Raw genomic sequence first — 22,949 nt, 5'->3', positions numbered from 1 at the left:
TATCCATCTTTTTTTTGGAGGTGCAGGATAGTGATTAGTAAGCCAACTTACCCAACTACTATTGAACCTCTGAAATGCCTTCATTTGCTGCATAAATATTCTCATTTTTAGTACTCCGGATGGATACCCAGAGATATGTGCTCCGCTGCCTAGCCCGATCCCAAGACACTGGCATTCGGCACATCTATTGGCCATTCCACCTTTCTTCCCCCCTGGCGCGCCCAAATATGCAGCCGTCCCACGCCTCCCGAGGTCATACTGTAGTAATACTATCCTCCGCTAGTTCTTTGAAGGCGACTTAGGTTCCTCTTCCATGGCCTCAGCAACAACCCGTTTAGGAAAACCTCTCAGCTCCAGGGCTGTCGGCGCATCACATATTAAAATTAAGACACCTGTTTGCAACTGGGAAGGGGGACAGACAGAGGACACATATCCCAGGTACAGCACTCACCGCTTGGGGAAACCATTCATAAAAATATCATGCGATTGACAAATACCCGGACTTGCTGCCCTGCTTGCGCTGCTCTGCTTGGTTGTCTGGCTCCGGTTACCCGCCGAGGCTGGATATCATCCTGTCTATATGCGGTTGTCATATCATTTTCCTTTGGGGACCTCGGGAGATCCGGGGTTCTGGAAACCAAACCGGGCTAACTATGCAAGCAAGAGTTGGCATATAAATTATACATAAGAGATGACGGCGCGAACTGGGGAGAATAGGAGCCCCTGAGGCGATAATTTCGTGGACATCCCCGAATCGAGGCAAATGTGACATTGTCTTAGTTACTCCGCCGGGCCACTCCATGGATGGGACATACAAATATCTACCTGTAGGTATAAGAGTCTATATATATATATCTAGGTGAATAGCCCGAGCATAGTGTGTGCGGCCAACTTCACGCAATATAGTTATAGCCATGATCGCTTCCAGCGTGGTTGACACTACCTCCTCTCTACGCCGGCTTATCGACAGCCTCGATAACCTCCCATCAAATCCACCGTCGCTGTATATCGACCTTGAAGGCATCAACCTCTGTCGCGAAGGTAGCATCTCGATTCTTCAAATCTTCAACCACCCCAAGGAGCATGTCTACCTCGTCGACATCCACCACCTTGGTGAAGCAGCCTTCACAACAACCGGAACAAATGGAAAATCGCTCAAGAGCATCCTAGAATGCCCAGTTACGCCCAAGGTCTTTTTCGACGTCCGAAACGACTCGAACGCACTGTTTTTCCACTTCGGAATCCGCCTTCAGGGCATCGAAGATATTCAGCTTATGGAAAATGGGTCGAGACCGGGTCCACTCTCGAGAAAAAAATTCGTCTCGGGCCTAGCGCGGTGTATAGAGATGGACACGCCGGTTTCTCCGGCTGCCAAACGACTCTGGAAGGAAAATAAGGATAAAGGAACGCAGCTCTTTGCGCCAGAGCGCGGCGGCTCTCATGAGGTGTTCAACGTCCGGCCTATCCCACAGGCTATTATAGACTATTGTGTGCAAGACGTCTCTTTCATGCCCCTGCTACGAACACTCTACTGGAGCAAACTCACGCCGCATTGGAAGTCCGAGGTTGTTGGTGCGACGAAGGAGCGGATTCGGGTGTCCCAGACCCTCACATACCAGCCAAATACTAGGGATAAGACACTAAGCCCATGGCAGAGCCTTAATACTAAGACGGTTGGTATGGCCAATGGTCTGATGGGGCGACTTGAGTTGTTTGGCGGCAGGTGACTGGTTTGGAATAGACGGAGTGGAAGATAAACGGAAAGGAGGATGGGAGGGTAGTTAGGGGCCCCCTTATTTTTTGGAAGAAATGGCTTAAACTAAGTGCGTGTGAAGTGGATTCATATTGATGCCGTTACGATTTTTGCGGGGTTAGATTCTTCCTTTTTATTAACTTTCCTCGCCCTGATTTTTACTTGAGGTAATTGTTTTTGATGGATATGGCACTGTATGCATCGGAATACCTACTATCTACAAATGTAGAAATGCAAATGGAATTTCGGAAACGGGAGCTGCTGCTGTGAAATGGTTAATGCGGATCAAAATACTCCTTCGCAACAGTGCGCAAAGAGGGGTGGACATGCCGGGCTAATCTCAAAGCGTTACTAACTAGTAGTTATGTATTATTTATTTTGCAGGGCTATGACATACGTAGTTTAGCAAAGAGATTTTGATCAATCACTTTTCACCCCATTATTATTCAATTATTCCGTCGCGAACTCGCAAGAAAAAACCGGGCTCGGTGATGATAGGCCCAACGCACGAATTCCAGAGCAAACAACAAACCTCGAATTAGGGTGCTTGGGACTTATCTTCCAGTTAAAAAGAACACAAGTAAATAAAATGTGCCCCATGAGAACGACCATGGAGTTCCCAAATTTTGGGAAGCGCGACGCTCGTTTCGAGTCGTGGTGGAAGGGATATTTGCCTATCGTTTGCCGTAACTAAACTACAACTTCATATCGCATTTTCATTTTGGTGTGTTGGAGAGTTTTCTCCGCATTCGCCTAGAATAAGATAGTGTAACCTATGCCTATCTCATTAGTTCTGGATCATAAAACCTCTTCCCCCCCCCTTCTGCCCTTGAAATAATGAGCTGTGTAAACGAAGTAGCTAAAGGTCTAGCTGAAAATATTTGATTGAAAAATCTAGTATTCTAAATTGGCCGCTCTTTTGAAAATAAGAGCAGCGTTGTACTAACTAACGTAAACCTGTGGTTGAAGATGTAAGTTTTGGGCTTAATACTGGACGAAAAAGGCGGGCCACCACCAAATTCTGATACAACGAAAAGAGTAAAATATGCATAATTATTGTATCACAAAGACCACTTCATAGTTTAACACGCGCGTTGACAAGGGCGTCCCATTCCCTCCGCCCAAACTCCACGTACGTATCATTCTGCGGAAGAAGCCACAAGAACTGGTCATCCCTCCCTTCAGGAACCTTCGTCCCTACTTTATCAGGATCAACACCCTCATCTCGCAGGGGAACCTTGTTCTGCTTCTGGTTGTGGGTATGGTTGGAAGCTTCAACGAGGCGCAGGAACACCGGCACCGCATACTTGGGCAGCCTTTCGCGCGCATAGCGGACAAGAGCGGCAAAGTCGAAGTTGGCCCGCTGGTCGGGCTCGATGAGGATAGCCGCACAGCCAGCACGGCCTTCGTGGGTGGGGACGGAGACGCCGTAGACGTTTGCCTCCGCGACACCGGGGTATTCGCCCAGCACGGTCGCTACTTCTGCGGTGGACACGTTCTCGGATTTCCAGCGGAATGTGTCGCCGAGACGGTCGAGGAAGTGCCAGTGGCCGTCATCTGTGCGGCGCAGGGCGTCGCCGGTGCGATAATAGATGTCGCCTTTCTTGAAAACGTCCCGGACGAACTTCTTGGCTGTCGCGTCGGGGTTCTTCCAGTAGCCCTGGAAGGCGGATTCGTCGGGGACGGAGATGATGATTTCGCCGCCTTCGCTGTAGGGAGCGCGGGTTGCGAAGCCGGTTTTTGGATCGCGGTACATGTCTCCGGTCATGGGGTCGATAACGACGGGGACATAGACGTTATGCATCAGGCGGCGTAGGATGGCGCCGTGGTGTCCAACGCAGCGGGATTGGTAGGGACCACTGTCGTAATTGATCAGGGCAAATAGACCCTCTGTGCTACTGAAGAACTCTGCAACGTTCGCAATACCGAACCGCTCCTGGAATTTCTCCCAGACGTCGGGTCGCAGACCGTTGCCGTACATGCAGCGAAGTTTGTGGCCGCGATCTAATGGCGAAGGTGGAGCCGCAAGGAGATATCTAGCTGTTTCTCCAACGTAAACGAAGTATGTCGATTCGGAGTCATGGATGTCTTTCCAGAACCTGCTTGTACTGAACTTCTTGGCTATCGCAATGCTCACACCAGTGAGAATGCAGGCCATGACGCAGACTGAGGCGGTACCATGATACATCGGCATGCACACGTACCACCGGTCGCCTCCATAGCCCTTTTTATCGCGTAGATGCTTTTGGAAGATCGTCGTATGCAACCGAAGCATGGTAAATGCGCACCCCTTGGGCAACCCAGTTGTGCCTGATGTGTAGAGAAGCATGGATGGGAAGCCACCCTCCATGCTGCGAGCAAGGCTTTTGTCGGCTACAGTTGTCGGGAACGAGGAGATGTGACTCTTCAGAGAATCATCTAACAATATGGGATGCATCTTCACATCATTTTCAATCTCGGTCCTCTGGTCATTAATCCGCGCTGTGATTTCCGGGTCCGCGTCCACAAGTAGGATTTCCGCTTCGCTGAGTTTGAGGCAGTGAATAAGCCCAGCTCCCGTGAGGTTGTAGTTGATCATCGCGGGGCCACATCCGATAGCCCACAGGCCGAGCCATGCGAAAACAAACTCTGGGGAGTTCTGCAGATAGAATGCCACCAGCTGGCCACGCTTCACGCCAATAGAAAGGAAATAGTTGCCATACTGGCAGGCAATATCGAGAACCTGCTGGAAGGTATAGGAGCCGGTCCTTGACCAAATACAGAGCGCATCGGGGAACTGTTTGACGACGGCCTTGAAGACATACCACACATTTAACCGACCTTCGGCCGCTACATTATGGTTGAAACACGAACTGTTAGACCGGCTTGGGATATATCAAATCAGGAACAAGGAGAATTACTTACTCGCACGGACAGCAATACGTTCACTGCGACTGGTCCGATGGACCGTGTAGATGTCCTTTCTGAGCTGGTACTTGCCATCAAGATAGGCCCCCAAGGCACCGACACCAGCAACGGCGGCAGCAGTAGCTACTCATACCAATCTGTTAGCCCAAGTCGTAGTCCGTAAAAGATCGGTTAGGGGTGTGGTGTACCCAAGACCATCTTATTTCAAGTGTATCACACTCCTCTTCTTCGTGACAACGGGAAGTGCTCTCTGTTCCTCAGAAAGGGGTTACTGTTACTGGACACAAGAGTGTCCAGGCACTTGGGATGTGCCGGAATTTCAACCGGCAATTGAAACACAGCCGGAAGAAAGGTGTCAACTACAACGGCGTAACACAAGATTCAAGTCTATCGCCGCTCAAGACAGCATAGAGATTGAACAAAGAGAAAGAAAGTATTAAGCGGGGGTATAGGAACTCTCTACACCAGAAAGCCAAAGATAGCTAGCTATGCTGCGACTCTCTTATCCCCCAACAACTTCCCCCACTGGACTATCATATCCTCGGCTCATCTCCATCGTAGACAGGTAGGCGCCCAAACCGACCGGTAGCAGAACCGCCATTTTGCCTAGGTAAAGGCCTCAACGGGCCGAAGGCCTGATTTGCTAGGAACCACGAAGTTCCACCCCAGTTTTTCCATAGCGCGGGTAGTCCACTTTAGAAATTAGCGGGGGAGAGCTTAACCAGCGACGATACGATGGGATAGAGAGAGAGTGGAGGTGGAGATAGTGAAGCTGGAACGGAGATGGCCCGTCGGTTATGTGACTTGATAACCCTAACTGCAATGATTTGCTTGCTTTCTATTGCAAATGACGAGCGGGAACATTAACTACGGTCGTGTGGTGTCTGGTAACCTGATATTCAGGGTGTTGGCTTAGTTTCGTTGAATTTTCGAGTAAAGAGTTGGGCTTCATAACATCCGCCTTCGTTGGGTATAGCACAAATAGTAGCAAATGGCAAGTAATTCAAAACCGCGTTTAGGAGAACTAATTGTCAGGCTAGGTTATTCATGCAAAGAACAAAATTTGATATCTGATATCAAGAAGTTTGCGGATGGATCTTGAATTAGGGTTTTTTGGTTCACATGACCCGAAAGCCCTCCAACTTTTTTCCTGATGATCTTCAACTCAATCACTCCTTAATCTACATACAACTACTCCGTACAGAGTAGTTACACACCAACCGATTGCAATTCATGAGCACGGTGAATGGAGCTGCCGTGCGAGAAAAATATAATGAGTACCGCTGGCTCGCTAATTGCGAGAGCACTGCCACATTTTCCCAATTTGAACCTGTCAGCTGCTATCCTGATGTCTGCGACACGCCTGAAACGTCAAGAATCTCAAATCAAGCCCGATAACATCCAAAACGGCAAACACCAGTGCTAACCTCAGACAATTGATGAATTGATGCTCTATATACTCACTCAGCTACCGTCTCAATGAACCATAGCCCTCATGCCTTGATTGTGTCAAGGATGCATTAGAGCTTGCCGCCCATTTCAAAATTCCCCGTTTCGGGATCCCATCTTGATATGGAAAATGCTATATATAAGGTCTAAAGGCAATTTATAGATCCTTTGGATCGGATCGAACTTTTTGGGTATTTTTATTTTTATTTTGGTCTATTCTACTATTTTCTGTCTGTTCGGCACAAATATCTTTCGTTGATATACCTCCTATTGCTTTGACAGTACCATACCATACAAGCAGAGTAATTACGTTCTTGCAAGTCCAACTACCTTTATCAGCCTTTAATATACGTATACGATAAATGTACCAGCACAAATTCTGGTATCATGAAATCCCACTTGTTCTTCGTGACAGCGCTCTTTGCACTCGCTGCTTCCCAGAAAGTTGCCGTCCCAGCAGACCTAGCCCAATCATTCTCGGCCTCTGCCACAGAGGGTCTCCAAGTCAGTTTTGGTGGCGATGCATCTGAGGGTATTACAAATGGCCAAACAGTCAGCATAGGTGGTTAGATTATTCCCTTTTCCAATTCTCTCTCAGTGTATGCCAATTCTTACCATCCATCCAGATATCCGCAGTCCACCCACTTTCGCTCTTGGCGACAGCTCTGGCGTCAATCGTGCCATCTCGTACACAATCGTAATGCTCGACACGACCGATGATATCGCGCGGAAAGTACAATATCTTCAGACTGGCTTCAAAGCGACTGGTGACAAGACCAGGCTTGAAGCGACAGGGGAGCCGGCTGTCCCATATGAACCACCATCTGTAGCTAGTGGAGCACACCAGTTTTCGTTCCTTCTATACCAACAACGGGGCCAAGAACTGGTACAACTAAGTGCCGTACCCAGTAACGGCGCTGGCTCCACGGAGCCGTTCGATCTAAAGGCATTCGAAGCTGCGAATAACCTCCAGCCGCCGCGGGTCGGGATGGCGATTAGAGTTGATGGGAATGCTGGTGAGCTTGGGCAGAGTCCTTCATCTTCAACGTCTGCACGAGTATTCATACCAATTGGCACACAAGCGACTTCTTCTTCTATCTCCACTCCTGTATCTATTACCACTTCTCCGCCGAGCACTTCGCCCTCCAGCACAGCGTCAATGACAGATGACACAGCACCAGGTTCTTTTCCGTTCACATTTACTTTCAACTCTGTCACTTTACCTTCGCTTTCACTTTCACTGGCAAGCCTAGATTCCCAATCATCATCAGACCAATCACTCACTAGACCAGCCCCTACAACCCCATCTTCTTCCCTATCCGATTCCCCGTCTACTTCTCCGTTCGCCTCCGACGCCCCGTCGGCATCTTCAGGAAAACCGCGAACAAGTACTGTGGTCGTTACGGAAAGCCCCACTAGCACACCCTTTGACAGCTCCGGTGTACTTCTAGGAGCTGATGCGGAAGGGGATAGTGGGAATTCAGCTGCAGGAGGCTTGCATGAATCGTCGTATGCAGCCATCTTTGTAGCGGCAGTCATGCTACTTGCACAAATTAGTTGGCACACGGTAATGCTCTAAGTGTATCTGGGTAGTGTTTCAGAAAGGACTTTCGGTATAGTTTCCAAGGAAAAGAAACGTCGGTTCGCGGGTGAAATCTTCCGAATGTGGCGTTCCTTTTTTTTAGGATTTGAGAGTTGCTTCCGTTTTGGTATATGTTTCTCAGTTATGCAGGCTCATGGCTTTAATAGTTCTATTCTCAGCTGGATTTCTGAAAGTCATTTTTCGCGGAATATGGGAGTTTTTTCAGCTTGTTTAGCACCCCTTTGTTACTCCATTTGATGCTGGACATGGACATGGATGAAGGGGCTATGTGATTTTTCTTCTTTTTGGAATGGGCATGCAAATATCGAATGAGAACAATGAAGATGCAGGGCATTTGAATATACCACATGCATCTGTTAAACAAATAAATATAGTATATAATCAATTATTTACCTTTGGCCGCTAGGAACACGAAAAATTAGAAGGATAATTTAGCTGCTGACTGACTATGGCGATTCAAACTCCATAAGCACTAAACAATTATATAGTTTCTTAGGCTGGTGATATTCCTTGCAAGCTGAACACTCTAGTTGACAAATGGAGATACTTCAGACTAAAAATAACAAGAGAACCAGTTTTGCAGCTATAAATTCAGCTTACAACATCCATGGACCGACCCAGCTTCAAAGAGATCCTGGCCCTAGAAGATAGAGGCAGTCTTGGTAAGTAGGGGCCTTGATATGTCAGTCGTTCAGCTTCATGAGCTATGCTTATTGATCCATAGAATGACAATATGGACGAATTTCAAAATCCCCATCATTCTCCTTGTTGAATGCCCACCTTTCGTCAACAGAATTTACTTCATCTTGTGCTACTCAAACGTCCTCGATAATGCCTACCAAGCCCGTCGTCGTGATCGTGCCCGGCTCCTGCCACAGGGCCGAACACTACCAGTGATTAATCGACGAACTCGCAAAATGCAACTATGAAGCGACAGCCGTTACCCCGCCGTCACTGGACTCCAACCCTCCGCACCGCAGCTGGGACCAGGACGCCCAGGCGGTACGGCGTGTGGTCATGGAGAACGTCGAAGCGGGAAGGGATGTGATTGCACTCGCGCATTCATTTGGCGGCGTCGCGATGGGCGAGGCGGTAAAGGGGCTGGGCAAGCGGGATCGTGAAAAATATGGCTTGAAGGGGGGTGTCGTGGGTCTTATCTATATGATCGCGGTGGCACTCGTTGAAGGACAGAGCCAGGCGACCCTGATCGTACCGCAAACGCCGAAGGAGAAAGAGTTGGCGTTGGCGTATCAGGAGGGCATGAAGAAATATCCCAAGGGCATGACGCCTATCAATGAGGTATGTAAAAGGAAAACACCCATGATACTGAACAATGCTCTTCCTTCCACCCAACCTTCTAATTACGGCGCTTCTCGACCCATACTCATGCGCCCTGTCTGATTCAAAAATAAACTGAGTACCTCATCAGGCTAGGATGATAGTTCCTGACCGGGAAACGACCCGCCAAATCGTCTATAGCGGTGGCTGCGATCCCAAGGACGTAGAGGAGGCCCTCGATCTGCTAGGAGCCCAACCCATAGCCCCGATGGGAGTGCCTGTGACGTACACGGCCTATCGAGAAATCCCAAGTACGTTCATTTTGTGTGAGAATGACCTGGCCGTCCCGCCATACATCCAGGAGAAGATGGTTGCGCAGGCCGGCGATGCCATGGAAGTTGTACGTTGCCAGGAGGGCCATGCGCCGCATCTGAGTAATCCGAGATTGGTCGTGGAGTGTATCCGGCGTGCTGCAGGCGAGAGTGTTTAGAGGGCCATTGAGCTCCTTTATGTAACTGCTTGCCACTTATCAAGTTCTGTTCGAGCGATTTGATGCGTGTGTAGCCGCCGTTATAGAGATCTTGAATGGCTTCGTCCTTCGTGTTCGAGAGTTTTGAATGTTATACTCTGAGTGTTTGTTAATGATGAAAATGTACCTCCGTGGGAGTAGCGAACGAAAAAGCCTTTCATGAACAGTTTGACAATTAGATTTAAGTAATATATCTAGAAGTATAAAACATCACACGTTATATATGTTATGAGGTTATATACTTCCTTTGCCAATAGAATACAAATGAAAAAACAGAATTTGTACAAGAGAGAGTACATAAAAGTTACTATATTTAAGATGACGGTGTGATAGGATACCCAGAAAGCGGTAGTGTAGTGAAGAGCTAGAATCATGATTGAGGAAGTGAATTTAGAATTATGTGTAGAAAAGGAAATAGATACAAAGATAAATTTTGATTGGAAATATGAAAACCTAGTTCATAATCATAGACACAGGAGTTCTCCCCCAACTGCTTTATTAACCATGAACCTAATTGGCATTTCAAGTCAGAAGAAAACACCCGCACCCACCCTATGGCATACTTTTAATCTATGTATATACATTTTACATTTTAAAATATGTCCATCTCAGGACGACGTAGCCACCGCCGCCCTAATCCTCAAGTCTAAAAATCGACTTTTTCCTTAACGTACAGATCGACATACTTATCAATGTCCATAGCCTCAAGGGTCTTCTGGTCAAGGCCAAGCTTAATAAGCTGGTCAACCTTGGCAGCATCATAGTGCCCCTCGAGGTGTCTCTTGTACTTGGCAAGGATTTCAGGCTTGGCCTCTTCACGACGTAGGCGGTGGCCGAGCGGCGCATCGACCACGACCTCGTCGAGGACAGTGCCGTCGTTTAGGGTAACGGTCAGGGCGTTGGGGATGGTGCGGAGGGCTGGGTCGTGGTAGTCCTTGGTCATCTGTGGGTCCTCAACGCACTTGATGCGCTTGCGGAGAGACTCGAGGAGCTCAGAGGTGGCGGCTTCGGAGCCGTCGGTGTAATCGGTTGCGACGAGGCGGTTGAAGACAAGCATGGTGGCAACCATGTACTAATTCAGTGTCAGTATGTATTTTAATGAAGAGGTCTGAGGGATGGGGGGGTGATTGTAGGACTAACCTGGATGCAGTGGTCGCGGTCAGCGAAGTTGTCCATGGGCTTGAATTGTTTGTCGATGATGCGGACGCAGGCCTCGTGGGTGCGGATGGTGACATCCCTGATGTCCTTGGCGGATTTGCCCATGCTGGCCAAGGTCTTGTTGATGTGGGTCGCAGCCTCAATGGCGGTTTGCGAGTGGAATTCAGCTGTACATGATGCGTTAGCGGGTGTTATCTATGGAGTGGGAAACGCTTTCATAGCACGAAGAAAACTTACCAGGCCAGGAGACCTTGAAGAGTACGTTCTCCATCACGTAGCTGCCATAGGGGCGCTGGAACTTGAACTTGTTGCCCTTGAACAGGACATCGTAGAAGCCCCAGACTGGAGCAGAGAGGACAGTGGGCACACCAGTCTCACCCCTTTGGACCTTGAGGGCGAGGTTGACGGCGCGCTGGCAAGCGTCACCGGCAGCCCACGACTTTCTCGACATGGTGTTGGGGGAGTGTCTGTAGGTTCGCAAGCTCTGACCATCAACCCACGCCTGGGTGAGGGCATCGGCGGTCTGCTTCTCATTCAGACCAAGCAGCTTGGAGACAGCAGCAGTTGTAGCAATCTTGACCAGTACCACGTGATCCAAGCCGACTTTGTTGTAAGAGTTCTCGAGAGCGAGAACGCCCTGGATTTCGTGGGCCTTAATCATAGCCTCGAGCACATCACGAACAGTGAGGATTTTGCCGTTGCCCAGGGATCCGCCAGCGCGGTTTGTCCGCGAGATCCAGTCAGCGACGGCAAGGATACCGCCCAAGTTGTCAGAAGGATGACCCCATTCAGCAGCTAACCAGCAGTCATTGTAGTCCAACCACCGGACCATGGCACCGATGTTGAAAGCACCATTGACGGGGTCGAGCTGATATGGAGTTCCAGGGACCTTGGTACCATTGGGAACAACAGTTCCCTCAACAATAGGACCCAGGAGCTTCGTGCACTCCTTGAATTTCAGAGCCTCCAATCCACACCCTAGAGTGTCAAGGAAGACCCAGCGGGCAGTATCAAACTAGAAAGCAATTCGTTTCAGTAAACATTAATTTGTACAGCAAATTGGGAGAGCTATTTTATTTAGGAATTGCAATTCCATACCGCGAGTTCTGAATCGACTTTGTAGTGGTGAATGTAGCTAGCCATATCATTGATTTCAGGGTCATATTCACGAGCCGGAGCCGGGGTGACCGGAGCAGCAGAGTTGAGGGCGGACATTGTGGAAAAGGAAGATCTGGATTGCAAAAGCTTGCTAGAGAAAGCTGATCTGGAGGAAGACGAGCGAAGAGAGGAGGCTGCTAGAGATGAGGTTGTGAGTTGGCGGAGGGGAAGAGATCGTGGGGCGCGGGAAGATAGCTGTCGCAGGGTTTGGCTGGCGACAGACATGGTCGGAAGCAAGTGTAGGGTAGTATGCACTTCTGTTTACAACACTCAGCAACAGGATCCAGCAGATTATATACAAGCAACAAAAGGTAGGGGAGAGGAAGAACGCAATTGATCTGGAATTCCTTACTTGAGAGATGTTGTCCTTGATGTGTGTCTTGAAGCAGTTCAAGTTCAATGCGTTTCTTGCTGGGGGAAGAAGTTCGGAGTTTGGGGAGATAGTCACGTGGGGTATTTGTCTCACCATGGTTGCCGAGCCGAGGATACGCCGAAAACAGACCCGCATCCAGCCGGTATGGTATTGGTATTATCGGATACTAGCTTGGTTTGTATGAGTTATCGGAGACTAGGACGTATTAATCAGTAAGTTAACTGTGCGTATTCCCGATATCACGAGGCTCGGCTACGAGCGAAAGATTGAGTGGTCGGTCGCATCCGATAGTTATCTTATCTTATCTGATGCTGGTGCCGAAGCTGGGCTAAGAACATCGCCGGATGCTTCAAAATTGCTGCATTGGGGAATTAGCGAGCTTCAACTTTACCCAGGAGTGGAAGATGTCTCTATATGCTGACCATATTCGTGAATTATTATTTCTTTCTATTAATATAGTTATGCTTTGTCTCTTATTTGCATTGCCATCACCACAATAACAAATGAACGATCGTTTGTAAATGATCTGTTTGTTTGCCCGCTCGCTGCGGGTGTTTCCACCGCAATCATTCTTTATTATGTACCCTAGAGTTATCGTACTACCTTGTATGAAGGAGAGTGACACTACCCAGTGTCCATCATGTGTCAGACAAAGCCTTTTGTCCACGGCACGTTCCTTATTATTTCCAGGTTTCTCTCAGGTCCTCTTTTTTGGCCTCCGTGTCAAGACAAACTAAAGCTATAAAACAGCTTGATATCATTGCAGTACACGTTCATAGTTCTACACTGCTATCGACCGCTTTACTCTTACAAAAATCATATTTGAATATACGATCCTGCCTTTCATTCACATCTTGTTTGATATCCCTGTGCCAACGAACCTATGGTGTCCCTTGGGAAGCCGTCGTGGATGACACGACGCTCAAAGAATCGCGCTACCGTATCCCTTGAAATCAAAGCACAAGCTCTGCTAATCATGGAACAGATATACCTTGATATCCATCTTGCCTCTCTTGAAAGTCAGAATAACTCATCAGAGCACATGTCAACAAACCCCAACACCTTCGCAGCCACCGCAAGCCGCACCCTGTCATCCGTCGGAGAAGCCATGATGAATGAAGACGCCCCACGCGACCTTCAGCTACAGCGTTTTATAGACCTAGGCAAGTCGCTAAGCTGGATGATTCTGGGGATCTGCAGCCATTCAACTCACTTCATCGCCGCTGCTGCTGCTGGGGACGGCGACGGCGATGAACTCTGGAAGGAGCTGTACACCCTAATCCGCTCAAACGACATCAGCATTGAACTCTTCGCGGAAGTCCGTTGCCTGAGCTGGTCCCTCGCTGACCCCATCGCGGCCCGGCTAGATAAAGGTGGAAAGTTAGGAGTCGAAGAGCAGGATACGTATCCCTACGTCATCGACCTGGCCCAAAAAGCCATCTACCACCCCAAACACTTCACCAGGAGACAAGAAAACATCACCAGATCTCGCTTCTTTCGAGATGTCTTCGACCCTTCCGAAAATCTCCGCCGCCAACCCGGCGATGGCAACTGCGCTATATGCACCAGCCCACAGATATGCGAATGCCAGCTCGAGCTAGCGGAAGAGAAACACCCACTCCTCGAGCTGCGCGAGTACCCCGATCGCGGCATCGGCGTCCGCAGCCTCCGTTCCATCAAAGCAGGCACCTTCATAGGTGAGTATGTCGGTGAGATTCGCGATCCGGCCTATCGCCTCGGTTCTACCTACGGGCTCCATCATACCCTACATGGACGGTCGATTGGCGTCATCGATGCGGCTGTCTATGGGAATTGGACGAGGTATATGAACCACTCGTGTCGGGCGGGAGTGGTTTTTGTCTCCACGGTGGTGGGGGATCGTGCGTGTGTGCTCGTGAGGGCTATTAGGGATATTGAGATGTTTGAAGAGATTACGGTGGATTATGGGGATGAGTATTTTATGCCGCGGCATAGGGTGTGTAAGTGTGGGGAGGAAGTATGTCGGTTTAAAGAAGGGGGGGGAAGTGGAATGGAGAGGGCGGTGGAGGAGGTGGGAGGATATCACACGTTGTATAAGTCTTTATCTGCTGCGCAGCGCTATCTTTAGGAGGAGAATTTCCCCCCCCCAAGGCTATATGTACTGTGCACTAGTCGGTACGAGTTTCAGTAGCCTACCTACATAAATTGCCCCTATCCAGAGATGTTCTCACAACTCGGCAAGGCGTGAATATTGGAGAGGAAACAGATGTAACATTCCGTAAATGCGACATGGAATTTTCCTAATATTGATGAGAAGGCCACGAGATTGAAGCAAGCAATAGCGAATCAGGAATACCAGAATCGTTGATGGAAAATAAAATCTCTGACAACTAGCGTAATCTAGCATAAATACATATTGGCAGATGAACAACATTTCAGCGGTACAGAACTGAACTCCCACTCCAGCTTCCAGTAGTGCATGGAACAAAAAAGAAAAAGAAAAAAAAATCCAAAACCAAGAACAAGAACAAAGATTTCAACATAGATGGCAGAGATGAGAAAGATGTCCAGACATGAAAGTACAACGATAAGACAAAAAATGAGCAGATCAAGACAGAGGGACAACGAAAATAGCACAAAGAAGGCATCCATACCCAACACGGCCCTACACGTTTCATATCATAGCGTCAACAACGTATAGCAAGATAGAAAATTCTTCTTTCATCTACATGCCACCACACATCATACAGGCCGCTCAATCCCTTCAGAATGAAACACACACAGATCCGTTCAAACACTCACTCACAGTATCTCCACCATCTCCCTCACGTCAGCATCAACACCAACACCAACCCCACCACCAACTTTTCCCTTCCTCTTCCCCTTCTCCACATCACCATCAACCCCATCAACCCCTTCCAGCGCCCTCCTCACTTCCAAAAAGATCGCCCGCCCCAGCACCGGCGGCACCGCATTCCCAATCTGCCTCTTAACGCTCTTCCCGCAAAACCGATGCTCAAGCGGGAACGTCTGCAGGCATGCAAACTCGCGGTACGTGAACGTGCGCGTGCCGCTCGGGTGGTAGTTCTCGCCCCCGTTGCAGGTTATGGTCTTTGCTTGCGTGTGCGGGTCGTAGGGTGGTCGGGCCATCGGGCGTCTGCTGGCGTACGGGACGTCGTGGTCTGGGTGGTTAGGGGGGATTGTGGAGATGGCGTCGTGGATGGTACGGTAGCGGGGGAGGACGGGGGTGTTGTATGTTTGAGTGTTTGAGGTATCTGGGGGGCCGTGGGTGGGTTTTGGGAAGGGGGGGAGGGGTTCGCCTGGTCTGTAAGTTGGTGGTGAGTTGATGGTTGAGATAGAACCGGGGATGTATATATATGTATACATATAGAAGAAAAATAACCCCGTGAGGATTGAGGGAGAAAAGCGGCTAATAATACATACCCTGATGCCAAAATAACCAGCCGTTGACGAGACTGGGGGACCCCGTAATCCTGACACCGGAGCAATTTCCAACGACAAGAATACCCCAGTTCCGCAAAGGCATTTATGGTCGCGAACAGGAATTCCTCATGCCTCTGTTGCAGTCCCGCCGTTTCCTCCATGGTCACAACCCTAGGCTTAGTTCTCTCTAGCAGCTCGCGCGCGCAGAAGATGCACGCTTCATTATCATCGTCCGTGGCGGCGGCGATCGTTTTCGCCGGCGAAAAAGTTTGACAGGGAGGGGAAAAGTGTAGGATATCCACCATGATTTCCGCGGGGCTGTTGGCGAGAAAATCCGCCACGTCAGATGTATAGCCAATTGCGCTCTCGAAATTGAGCCGGAACGAGTCCATGGCGGATAGGGAGTGATCAAATCCCCAGTTCAAGCGGAGACCCGCTTGTAATGCGCCCCTGGATACCCCGCCTGCACCGCAGAAGCCATCTCCAAATGTGTACTGCTGGACGGTTGTTGAGGTACCGCCCAGGATTGTCGGGGTGTTCGTTGACAGATCTATTATTGTTGGTGTGATTTCTTGACCGATGTAGCTTCCACCCAGCCGCGTTTCACCTCTCCAGCGAAATCGCAGCGAACAAGCGTCAACCGAATAGCCAGAGTCTGCTTCGTGCGGACGGAGGAATTGAATTGCTTGCTCTTCCATCCGTGGTTTGCGGGCAGACGGAGAAGCAGAAGTAGAGGCGGAAGGAGTAGTCCATACCCTGATATACTTCGCGCGGCAGAATAGAATCCCCTCCCGCCGTCGCTCACCCTCCGTCGCAAAACCGCCATTGTCACCATGTAGCATCGGATAAAGCTTGTTCGTAAACCGAATGATCCTTAAGCCGTTAACTTCGTGTAAGCCCACCTCGTCGACCTGGGTAGTTATACCCGCAGCAGCCTCCTCGTCCGAAATATTCACGATCCAGCACAACTCATTGATGCGCTCAGGCATCAATCCGTCCATGGTATCTTGTCGCTGAAGCCGCCAACCCCGCAGTGATATCTCCCCTCCCATACCCCTTGCGACCTCCAGAATGCGGAGAAAAGAACCATCGCGCAGCTCCACAGATTTCCCACTCTTGTACGTTTTGCCGTCGGAAAGGAACTCTGGGATGATTTCTTTGACTTCGGAGGGCGCAGTATGGTTGACGCAGGGGGCGATATTGGCTGTGAGGTTGGAGAGGATCTGGGGCAATTGCTCGTCATCTACGAAGTCATCCTCGTTGTATCTTGCGGTGAAATCTAGCTCCCTATCTTCATCGCCATCTAGGGTGTCACTGCTGTCGCTCTCATCTATTACGATGGGAGGTGGGCGGTTATGTCTGGTGTGGTGGGATTCATGGATCTGCTGACGGCGTCGACGGCGGGATCTTGGAGTCAGCGCGAATATCGGAGGGGGCTCACGGCCTGGGGCTATTTGGACCATTTTCTGTGTTGGGGGTTGTAAAAGCTAATATTTGACAGATGAAAGGGTTGAAATTGATATCAGAAAGCTGGTGTTGACAAGATTCAGAGCTGAAGTGTTCAGCTTAAAACACTTCTGATATAGATAGAGTAGATGTGATGAAAGCGAGAGGTATCAGTCCTTAGTAGATTCAAAAAGATAGCAGAAGAAGATCAGAGAATACTGTCCATCAACAAGATAAATAACGAACTTAAGAATTCGAGAATTTGAGACAGTCAATGATCATAGATTCTGTTGTGTTTGTATGGAGCAATGAATGCTTCAGACACTGTTTATACATACATTATTAGTCTAGAAAAAAACTTCAGATTCTGACAGTTAATCAAGTCAGTGTCTGAACATCAACTGCTCAGATCTTAACTCTTTATTAAAGAGAGAGATAGCTCATGATTACAGCTTTGCAGCTGCATTCTCTCTTCATCTCCCTAGATAGATAGAGAGCTTATGCAGTAGAGTAGAGTAGTCACTTGTTATTGTTCTTTGAAAGAGGACAGCAGATCCAAGCATAAGAAAACATGATTAAATAAATAAATAAATAAAAAAGAACAATGTAGACAAGAAGATAAACTCTTCTTTTCTAGACCATAAATAATCACATCAACAAACTAAGCCTCATTGTTGTTGTTGTTGTTGTTGTTGTTGCAGTCAACAAAGATCAGTCTGACACATAACTAAGTTACTAACTTAAAGATATCAATCAAGTCTCTGCAAGAAAAGGGTTTAGAGCTAACTTCTTTCTCATAAAGAAAAGCCAGCTTCAACTTGTAATAAGTCACAGTGTCTGGTCTGTGACCCATATCTCTCTCTTCCGCCCAGGATCCAGCTATGTCCAAGGAGATGCCATGTATTCATTCATGCACTCATGTCCTGTTGTGTTTGTTAGTTATATATAACAAGAGAGTTCATTCCGAAAAGGGGCAGCTTAGGGTTTGCTGACGTCAGCTGACTACGCCAAGACTCGGAATATTTTTCATTTTTCATTTTTCATTTTTATTTTTGTTCCTTCAAACAATAATGATGAGTGTGTGGTTGTATTATTTGGAGTTGAAAAGCACGGCAGATATTATCATGAATAATAACTACAGTACTAAGGTATTATTTTATTTTCCATCTATCAAGAGTGGGAAGCAAAGAAAGCTCCGAGGATGATGCTTGGCCTCGAGACTCCACAACCATGTACGGAGTAAATATGATTTTGAACAACAACATCGCGGGTATTATTAATAATTAATAGATGGAAAATAGTAGTAGTAGTAGTAATAATAATAATAATAATAATAATAATAATAATAATAATAATAATAATAATAATAATAATAATAATAATAATAATAATAATAATAATAATAATAATCAAGTTCTCCTTGATTCCAATGGGCGGGCGGAGAAGTTATTTAACTAGCAAAAATCTAAGTTTTCTCCCGCCGGTGAACCGCAACCTTCTTCTTTTTATTCTTTTTTCTGCCCAACTCCACTCACTCCGCTAAGAAAATAACTTCTTCAATAATCATCATGTCCGCCGCTATTCTTCTTCTCCCAGTCTCCGTCTCCGTCTCCGTCTCCGTCTCCGCCTCCACCTCCTACTACTCCTATCCCCCGATCTCTGTTTCTTTTCTACTCGCGTCTTCATTATGTTGTAGATTTGCTCTCTCTTCCTGCTCCTCTCCCCTCCCCGCCGCCTCCGCCGCCGCCGTCGTTAACCCAACATGATCTAAGCAAGCTTTTTTTCCGTCTCAACTCGCTCTTACTAGATCTCTTTTTACCCCTCCAAATATCCCCGTACCAGGTGGTAAATTTATAAATTCCTTCTCCCTATTTCTAAGAAATCCAGCGGGAAAGAAAAAAAGTAAGTATCAGGTCTAATTTGACCCTGGGTTACGTTGCTGTCTGTCACTTGAGCCCGTCTCCCCTCTCTGTATGCGCAGTACATTCCCTCATCCCAAATCACAACCAACATAATAATCCCTACAGATGATGAACAAGTTGGAAAAAATACATGGATGTTAGACTTCCTAATTTTTCTTGCGGAGAACTCCAATTATTCTGACCCCTATCTTGTGTTGTGTTTTGCACTTTTTTTCCCCCCCTCTTTTAAATTTTAAGGGGTGGATATCTTTGCCCCCCCCCCCCCCCAACTTCGTTCTTGTATCAAAAATGACAGCTTACAAGAAAGAATTCCCAAATATCTAGTTACTTCTATATAATCCACGCCCAATATGTGCGGCATCCTAGCCCTCATCCTTGCGGACCCCAAGGCCAGCGCCAGCATTGACCTCCACGAGGCCCTCTACCTACTCCAACACCGTGGCCAAGATGCCTGCGGAATCTCAACCTGTGCCTCCGGCGGCCGCATATTCCAATGCAAAGGAAATGGCATGGCTGCAAAGGTGTTCAACGACGGAGCCCGCGTTGCCGACCTTCCCGGCTTCATGGGCATTGCACATCTCAGATACCCCACAGCTGGCAGCAGTGCCAATGCTGAAGCACAGCCGTTTTACGTCAACAGCCCCTATGGCATCACACTAGCCCACAACGGCAACCTCATCAACGCCAGCGACCTCAAGAGCTTCCTCGATTACGACGCCCACCGCCACATCAACACGGACAGCGACAGCGAGCTGATGCTCAACGTCTTCGCCAATGAGCTGAACGAGACGAAAAAGGCCCGCGTCAACCACCAGGACGTCTTCACAAGTCTAAGCCGCATGTACGAGCGCTGCCAGGGCGGCTGGGCCTGTACGGCCATGATAGCCGGTTTTGGCGTCCTGGGTTTCCGCGACGCATACGGTATCCGTCCCTTGGTCCTCGGCTCGCGCCCATCCGCCACCGGCGAGGGGATGGATTACATGATGGCATCTGAATCCGTTGCGCTCGACCAGCTAGGTTTCACCACGTTCCAGGACATCCAACCAGGCGAGGCCGTCATTATCCAGAAGGGAGGCAAGCCCGTCTTCCGCCAAGTATACCCCAAGCAAAACTACACCCCGGACATCTTCGAATACGTCTACTTCGCGCGCCCAGACTCCGTCATCGACGGGATCAGCGTGTACCGCAGCCGGCAGCGCATGGGCGACAAGCTCGCGCAGACCATCTACAAGACCCTGGGCGCCAAAGCCATCGAGGAAATCGACGTCGTGATCCCCATCCCCGAAACCTCAAACACGTCCGCGGCCAGTGTCGCGCGCTACCTCGACAAACCCTATTGCCAGGGCTTCATCAAGAACCGCTATGTGTTCCGCACGTTTATCATGCCGGAGCAAAAGGCGCGGCAGAAGGGCGTGCGGCGGAAGCTGAATGCCATGGCCGCGGAGTTCAAGGACCGCAATGTCCTGCTTGTTGACGATAGTATCGTGCGCGGCACGACGAGCAGGGAAATCGTCACCATGGCCCGTGAGGCGGGTGCGAAGACGGTGCATTTTGCCAGTTGTGCTCCGCCAATAGCGTAAGTTTTACCCGCACATGCACACCCAACCACGATATATATCCCCCTGCCCTGCCCACATCTCTCATCAAATATATAACACAACCTACTAACCAAGAAAACACCAAACAGCCACGCCCACATCTACGGCATCGACCTCGCCTCCCCAAGCGAACTCGTTGCACACAACCGCGACGCAGCCTCCATCGCCCGCCACATCGGCGCCGACACCGTAATCTTCCAAACCCTCTCAGACCTCAAAGAAGCCTGCGTCGAAAGCTCCCAGGACGACCCCACGCGGCCACAGAACTTCGAAGTCGGCGTCTTCTGCGGCTCGTACATCACGCCCGTGCCCGAGGGCTATTTCGAGCACTTGGAGAAGGTGCGCGGGGAGGGGAGGAAGGTGAAGGTTATCGAGAGCGCGAGGAAGGCGGTTTTGCATGGCGTGGCGAACTCGAGGGATATTCGGGTTGCTGCTAATGGGGCGGATGTGGATGCGTTGGGGAGGATTGTGCCGGCGGGGATGGAGAATGGGGTTGTCGGTGGGTGCGGCGGGAGCGGCGGGAGCGGGAGTGGCGATGGAGGTGGGGATGGGGGGGTGAATGGTGTGGGGAGTGCTGCTGGTTGTGTCGGTGGTGATTACTCTTTGCAGACGGAGTCTGCGCGCCCGAATGCGCATGATGAGGCAGACAATGATACGCCGCAGGTTAAGGATCGGATGGATATTGCCTTGCATAATTTTGGTGATTATTCGTAGCGCGCGTTTGTTGTTTTTCGTGTATGGGGAGGGGTGTATTTCTTTTTGGCGTATCATTCCTTTTTACGTTTTAAGTCCCTCGATGTTGTTCTTTCTTTTCTTTTCTTTTTTGTCATGCTTTGTTATGGTTGATGATCTTGAATGTGTTTCCCCCTTTTCCAATCTCATTATTATATTCTCTTGACATATTCTCATTTATGTATCATTCACACCGGACATAGTTTACCTTAGCTACTCTTTTTCTTCTGCCCGATTCTCCCCTATTTTTGACCAGCCATTACTCAATAAGACAGAGGTTACATGAATTCAATTTTTATCCACTTGAGTTCATTCACCTAATATATGTTGATAATTCTTTATATATGTAGCAAGTATTCATTGAAATAGATCTGTATGTCATCTCTCTATATATTATAGAAAAACCAACTTTTCCGAGTAAAATGCCCTGTAACGTGACCTCACATGATATCACATGCACCCCATCAAATCCATCCATGGATATGTAGTGGCGCCTGCCAATTGCACCACTCTATCTACCCCCTACCACCGCCTCTAACGCCCCGTAGCACCCCCTATTACTTCCACTTCATACCCCTACCTCCATCTTACCACTCACTCTTACCAACCTCTACCACCCCTACCACCCCTACCACCCCTATCACCTCTACCACTCCTACCACTTCTACCATCTCTACCACCACTGCCTCTACCACCCCACAGCCCCCCCTATCACTTCCACTCCATATCTCTACCCTACCCCCATCTTACCACTCACTCTCTTACCATCCCTATCACCTCTACCACCTCTACACTTCTTCCACTCCGACCCCCCCTTACCACCCCTTATCACCCCTTACCACCTCTATCTCCCCTATCACCTCTACCACCACCACTGCCTCTACCGCCTCGCAGCACTCTCTATCACTTCCACTCTCTATCTCTACTCTCATCTTATCATTCTACCCCTCTCTTACCATCTCTATCATCTCTCCCATTTCTACCACCTCTATCACCCCTCTCTATCACCTTTTCCACTCTCTAGCCTCTCTATCATCATCATTATCTCTACTACTCTACAGTCTCTTCTATCACTTTCACTATCTCTACTTCTCTCTTACTATCTCTATCACATTTTGATCTCTGTGTTTATAGTATATACTGCTAAATACTCTGTAATAAAATCTCATGTGATGTCATTAACATCTCTTTGAATTCATGAATGAGATTGAATAGCTGACTCTACAGTCTGTACAGCTCTGATTAATCTGATAATGATGATAGAGATGATACAGAGTGAAAGAGAGTAGTAGAAGAAGTAGAGATGATGATAATGATAGAGAGGATAGAGAGTGAAAGAGATGGAAAGGGTGATAACAGTGGATAGAGATAGAGAATGGAAGTGATAAAGAGGGTTGTGAAGTGGTAGAGGTGGTGATGATGATAGAGGGGGATTGCGGGGCGGTAGAGGCGGTGGTGGTGGTAGAGGGGGTAGGGGTGGAAGAAGTGGTAAGAGGGTAGGGGTAGAGGGTGGAAGTGATAGAGGGGCTTATGAGGCGGTAGACGCGGTTACCCGGTGGCTGTTCTCTAGAGGTTCCATGTCAATTCCCCTCCGATATCTCTTCCTGAATGAGTCTTTCT

At 48.7% G+C, this 22,949-nt stretch overlaps 8 protein-coding genes across 10 annotated transcripts; 5 read left to right on the top strand and 3 right to left on the bottom strand.

Annotated features, from left to right (window-relative positions):
- The first annotated feature begins 35 nt into the window (after positions 1 to 35).
- On the top strand, positions 36 to 2,233 carry BDBG_05329 (3'-5' exonuclease). The gene has a single exon (XM_031722097.1). It carries the CDS (start codon positions 915 to 917, stop codon positions 1,725 to 1,727), a length of 813 nt encoding a protein of 270 aa, XP_031578902.1. The 5' UTR covers positions 36 to 914; the 3' UTR covers positions 1,728 to 2,233.
- A 75-nt stretch (positions 2,234 to 2,308) lies between these two features.
- Positions 2,309 to 5,712, bottom strand: BDBG_05328 (AMP dependent ligase). Its single transcript, XM_031722096.1, has 3 exons — positions 4,849 to 5,712; positions 4,658 to 4,783; positions 2,309 to 4,582 (listed from the first exon to the last, which is right to left on the bottom strand). Exons 1-3 carry the CDS (start codon positions 4,856 to 4,858, stop codon positions 2,829 to 2,831), a joined length of 1,890 nt encoding a protein of 629 aa, XP_031578901.1. The 5' UTR covers positions 4,859 to 5,712; the 3' UTR covers positions 2,309 to 2,828.
- A 122-nt stretch (positions 5,713 to 5,834) lies between these two features.
- Positions 5,835 to 8,213, top strand: BDBG_05327 (uncharacterized protein). The gene is made up of 2 exons (XM_031722095.1): positions 5,835 to 6,674; positions 6,736 to 8,213. The coding sequence occupies exons 1-2, from the start codon at positions 6,497 to 6,499 to the stop codon at positions 7,686 to 7,688; spliced, it is 1,131 nt and encodes a 376-aa protein (XP_031578900.1). The 5' UTR covers positions 5,835 to 6,496; the 3' UTR covers positions 7,689 to 8,213.
- Positions 8,106 to 12,334, bottom strand: BDBG_05325 (2-methylcitrate dehydratase). The gene is made up of 5 exons (XM_002624510.2): positions 12,188 to 12,334; positions 11,776 to 12,092; positions 10,915 to 11,692; positions 10,660 to 10,844; positions 8,106 to 10,591 (listed from the first exon to the last, which is right to left on the bottom strand). Exons 2-5 carry the CDS (start codon positions 12,058 to 12,060, stop codon positions 10,166 to 10,168), a joined length of 1,674 nt encoding a protein of 557 aa, XP_002624556.1. The 5' UTR covers positions 12,061 to 12,092; positions 12,188 to 12,334; the 3' UTR covers positions 8,106 to 10,165.
- BDBG_05326 (uncharacterized protein) lies at positions 8,394 to 9,809 on the top strand. Its single transcript, XM_002624511.2, has 2 exons — positions 8,394 to 9,011; positions 9,142 to 9,809. Exons 1-2 carry the CDS (start codon positions 8,730 to 8,732, stop codon positions 9,478 to 9,480), a joined length of 621 nt encoding a protein of 206 aa, XP_002624557.1. The 5' UTR covers positions 8,394 to 8,729; the 3' UTR covers positions 9,481 to 9,809.
- A 205-nt stretch (positions 12,335 to 12,539) lies between the features above and the next one.
- Positions 12,540 to 17,637, top strand: BDBG_05324. Of its 2 annotated transcripts, XM_031722094.1 has the most exons (2): positions 12,543 to 15,514; positions 15,652 to 17,637. In XM_031722094.1, exon 1 carries the CDS (start codon positions 13,092 to 13,094, stop codon positions 14,313 to 14,315), a length of 1,224 nt encoding a protein of 407 aa, XP_031578899.1. In that variant the 5' UTR covers positions 12,543 to 13,091; the 3' UTR covers positions 14,316 to 15,514; positions 15,652 to 17,637. The 2 variants fall into 2 exon arrangements, with proteins under 2 accessions (XP_031578898.1, XP_031578899.1); XM_031722093.1 differs by having other exon boundaries at positions 12,540 to 17,637.
- On the bottom strand, positions 14,671 to 17,658 carry BDBG_05323 (C-5 cytosine methyltransferase DmtA). The gene is made up of 2 exons (XM_002624508.2): positions 15,632 to 17,658; positions 14,671 to 15,512 (listed from the first exon to the last, which is right to left on the bottom strand). Exons 1-2 carry the CDS (start codon positions 17,092 to 17,094, stop codon positions 14,990 to 14,992), a joined length of 1,986 nt encoding a protein of 661 aa, XP_002624554.1. The 5' UTR covers positions 17,095 to 17,658; the 3' UTR covers positions 14,671 to 14,989.
- An 858-nt stretch (positions 17,659 to 18,516) lies between these two features.
- On the top strand, positions 18,517 to 21,706 carry BDBG_05322. 2 transcript variants are annotated; one of them, XM_002624507.2, is made up of 3 exons: positions 18,517 to 18,979; positions 19,307 to 20,575; positions 20,687 to 21,706. In XM_002624507.2, exons 2-3 carry the CDS (start codon positions 19,350 to 19,352, stop codon positions 21,309 to 21,311), a joined length of 1,851 nt encoding a protein of 616 aa, XP_002624553.1. In that variant the 5' UTR covers positions 18,517 to 18,979; positions 19,307 to 19,349; the 3' UTR covers positions 21,312 to 21,706. The 2 variants fall into 2 exon arrangements, with proteins under 2 accessions (XP_002624553.1, XP_031578897.1); XM_031722092.1 differs by having other exon boundaries at positions 18,602 to 18,979; positions 19,303 to 20,575; positions 20,687 to 21,702.
- The last annotated feature ends 1,243 nt before the right edge of the window (positions 21,707 to 22,949 follow it).

Source organism: Blastomyces gilchristii (genome assembly GCF_000003855.2).
Source record: "Blastomyces gilchristii SLH14081 genomic scaffold supercont1.10, whole genome shotgun sequence".
Classification (NCBI taxonomy): Eukaryota; Fungi; Ascomycota; class Eurotiomycetes; order Onygenales; family Ajellomycetaceae; genus Blastomyces; species Blastomyces gilchristii.
This window is presented reverse-complemented; position numbering and strand designations above follow the sequence as displayed.

What these genes read in the sequence shown, in the direction of transcription:
- BDBG_05326 (XM_002624511.2), top strand. Translation starts at nt 8,730, where the DNA reads ATGGAGAACGTCGAAGCGGGAAGGGATGTGATTGCACTCGCGCATTCA. An exon ending in GCATGACGCCTATCAATGAG is followed by an intron (nt 9,012 to 9,141) that starts GTATGTAAAAGG and finishes GTACCTCATCAG; the next exon opens with GCTAGGATGATAGTTCCTGA.
- BDBG_05324 (XM_031722093.1), top strand. Translation starts at nt 13,092, where the DNA reads ATGGTGTCCCTTGGGAAGCCGTCGTGGATGACACGACGCTCAAAGAAT.
- BDBG_05329 (XM_031722097.1), top strand. Translation starts at nt 915, where the DNA reads ATGATCGCTTCCAGCGTGGTTGACACTACCTCCTCTCTACGCCGGCTT.
- BDBG_05323 (XM_002624508.2), bottom strand. Translation starts at nt 17,094, where the DNA reads ATGGTCCAAATAGCCCCAGGCCGTGAGCCCCCTCCGATATTCGCGCTG. An exon ending in CTGGTTATTTTGGCATCAGG is followed by an intron (nt 15,513 to 15,631) that starts GTATGTATTATT and finishes ACCAACTTACAG; the next exon opens with ACCAGGCGAACCCCTCCCCC.
- BDBG_05325 (XM_002624510.2), bottom strand. Translation starts at nt 12,060, where the DNA reads ATGTCTGTCGCCAGCCAAACCCTGCGACAGCTATCTTCCCGCGCCCCA. An exon ending in CTTCAAGGTCTCCTGGCCTG is followed by an intron (nt 10,845 to 10,914) that starts GTAAGTTTTCTT and finishes CATCATGTACAG; the next exon opens with CTGAATTCCACTCGCAAACC. An exon ending in ACCGCGACCACTGCATCCAG is followed by an intron (nt 10,592 to 10,659) that starts GTTAGTCCTACA and finishes ACACTGAATTAG; the next exon opens with TACATGGTTGCCACCATGCT.
- BDBG_05328 (XM_031722096.1), bottom strand. An exon ending in ACGTATTGCTGTCCGTGCGA is followed by an intron (nt 4,583 to 4,657) that starts GTAAGTAATTCT and finishes ACCATAATGTAG; the next exon opens with CGGCCGAAGGTCGGTTAAAT.
- BDBG_05327 (XM_031722095.1), top strand. Translation starts at nt 6,497, where the DNA reads ATGAAATCCCACTTGTTCTTCGTGACAGCGCTCTTTGCACTCGCTGCT. An exon ending in CCAAACAGTCAGCATAGGTG is followed by an intron (nt 6,675 to 6,735) that starts GTTAGATTATTC and finishes CCATCCATCCAG; the next exon opens with ATATCCGCAGTCCACCCACT.
- BDBG_05322 (XM_002624507.2), top strand. Translation starts at nt 19,350, where the DNA reads ATGTGCGGCATCCTAGCCCTCATCCTTGCGGACCCCAAGGCCAGCGCC. An exon ending in AGTTGTGCTCCGCCAATAGC is followed by an intron (nt 20,576 to 20,686) that starts GTAAGTTTTACC and finishes AACACCAAACAG; the next exon opens with CCACGCCCACATCTACGGCA.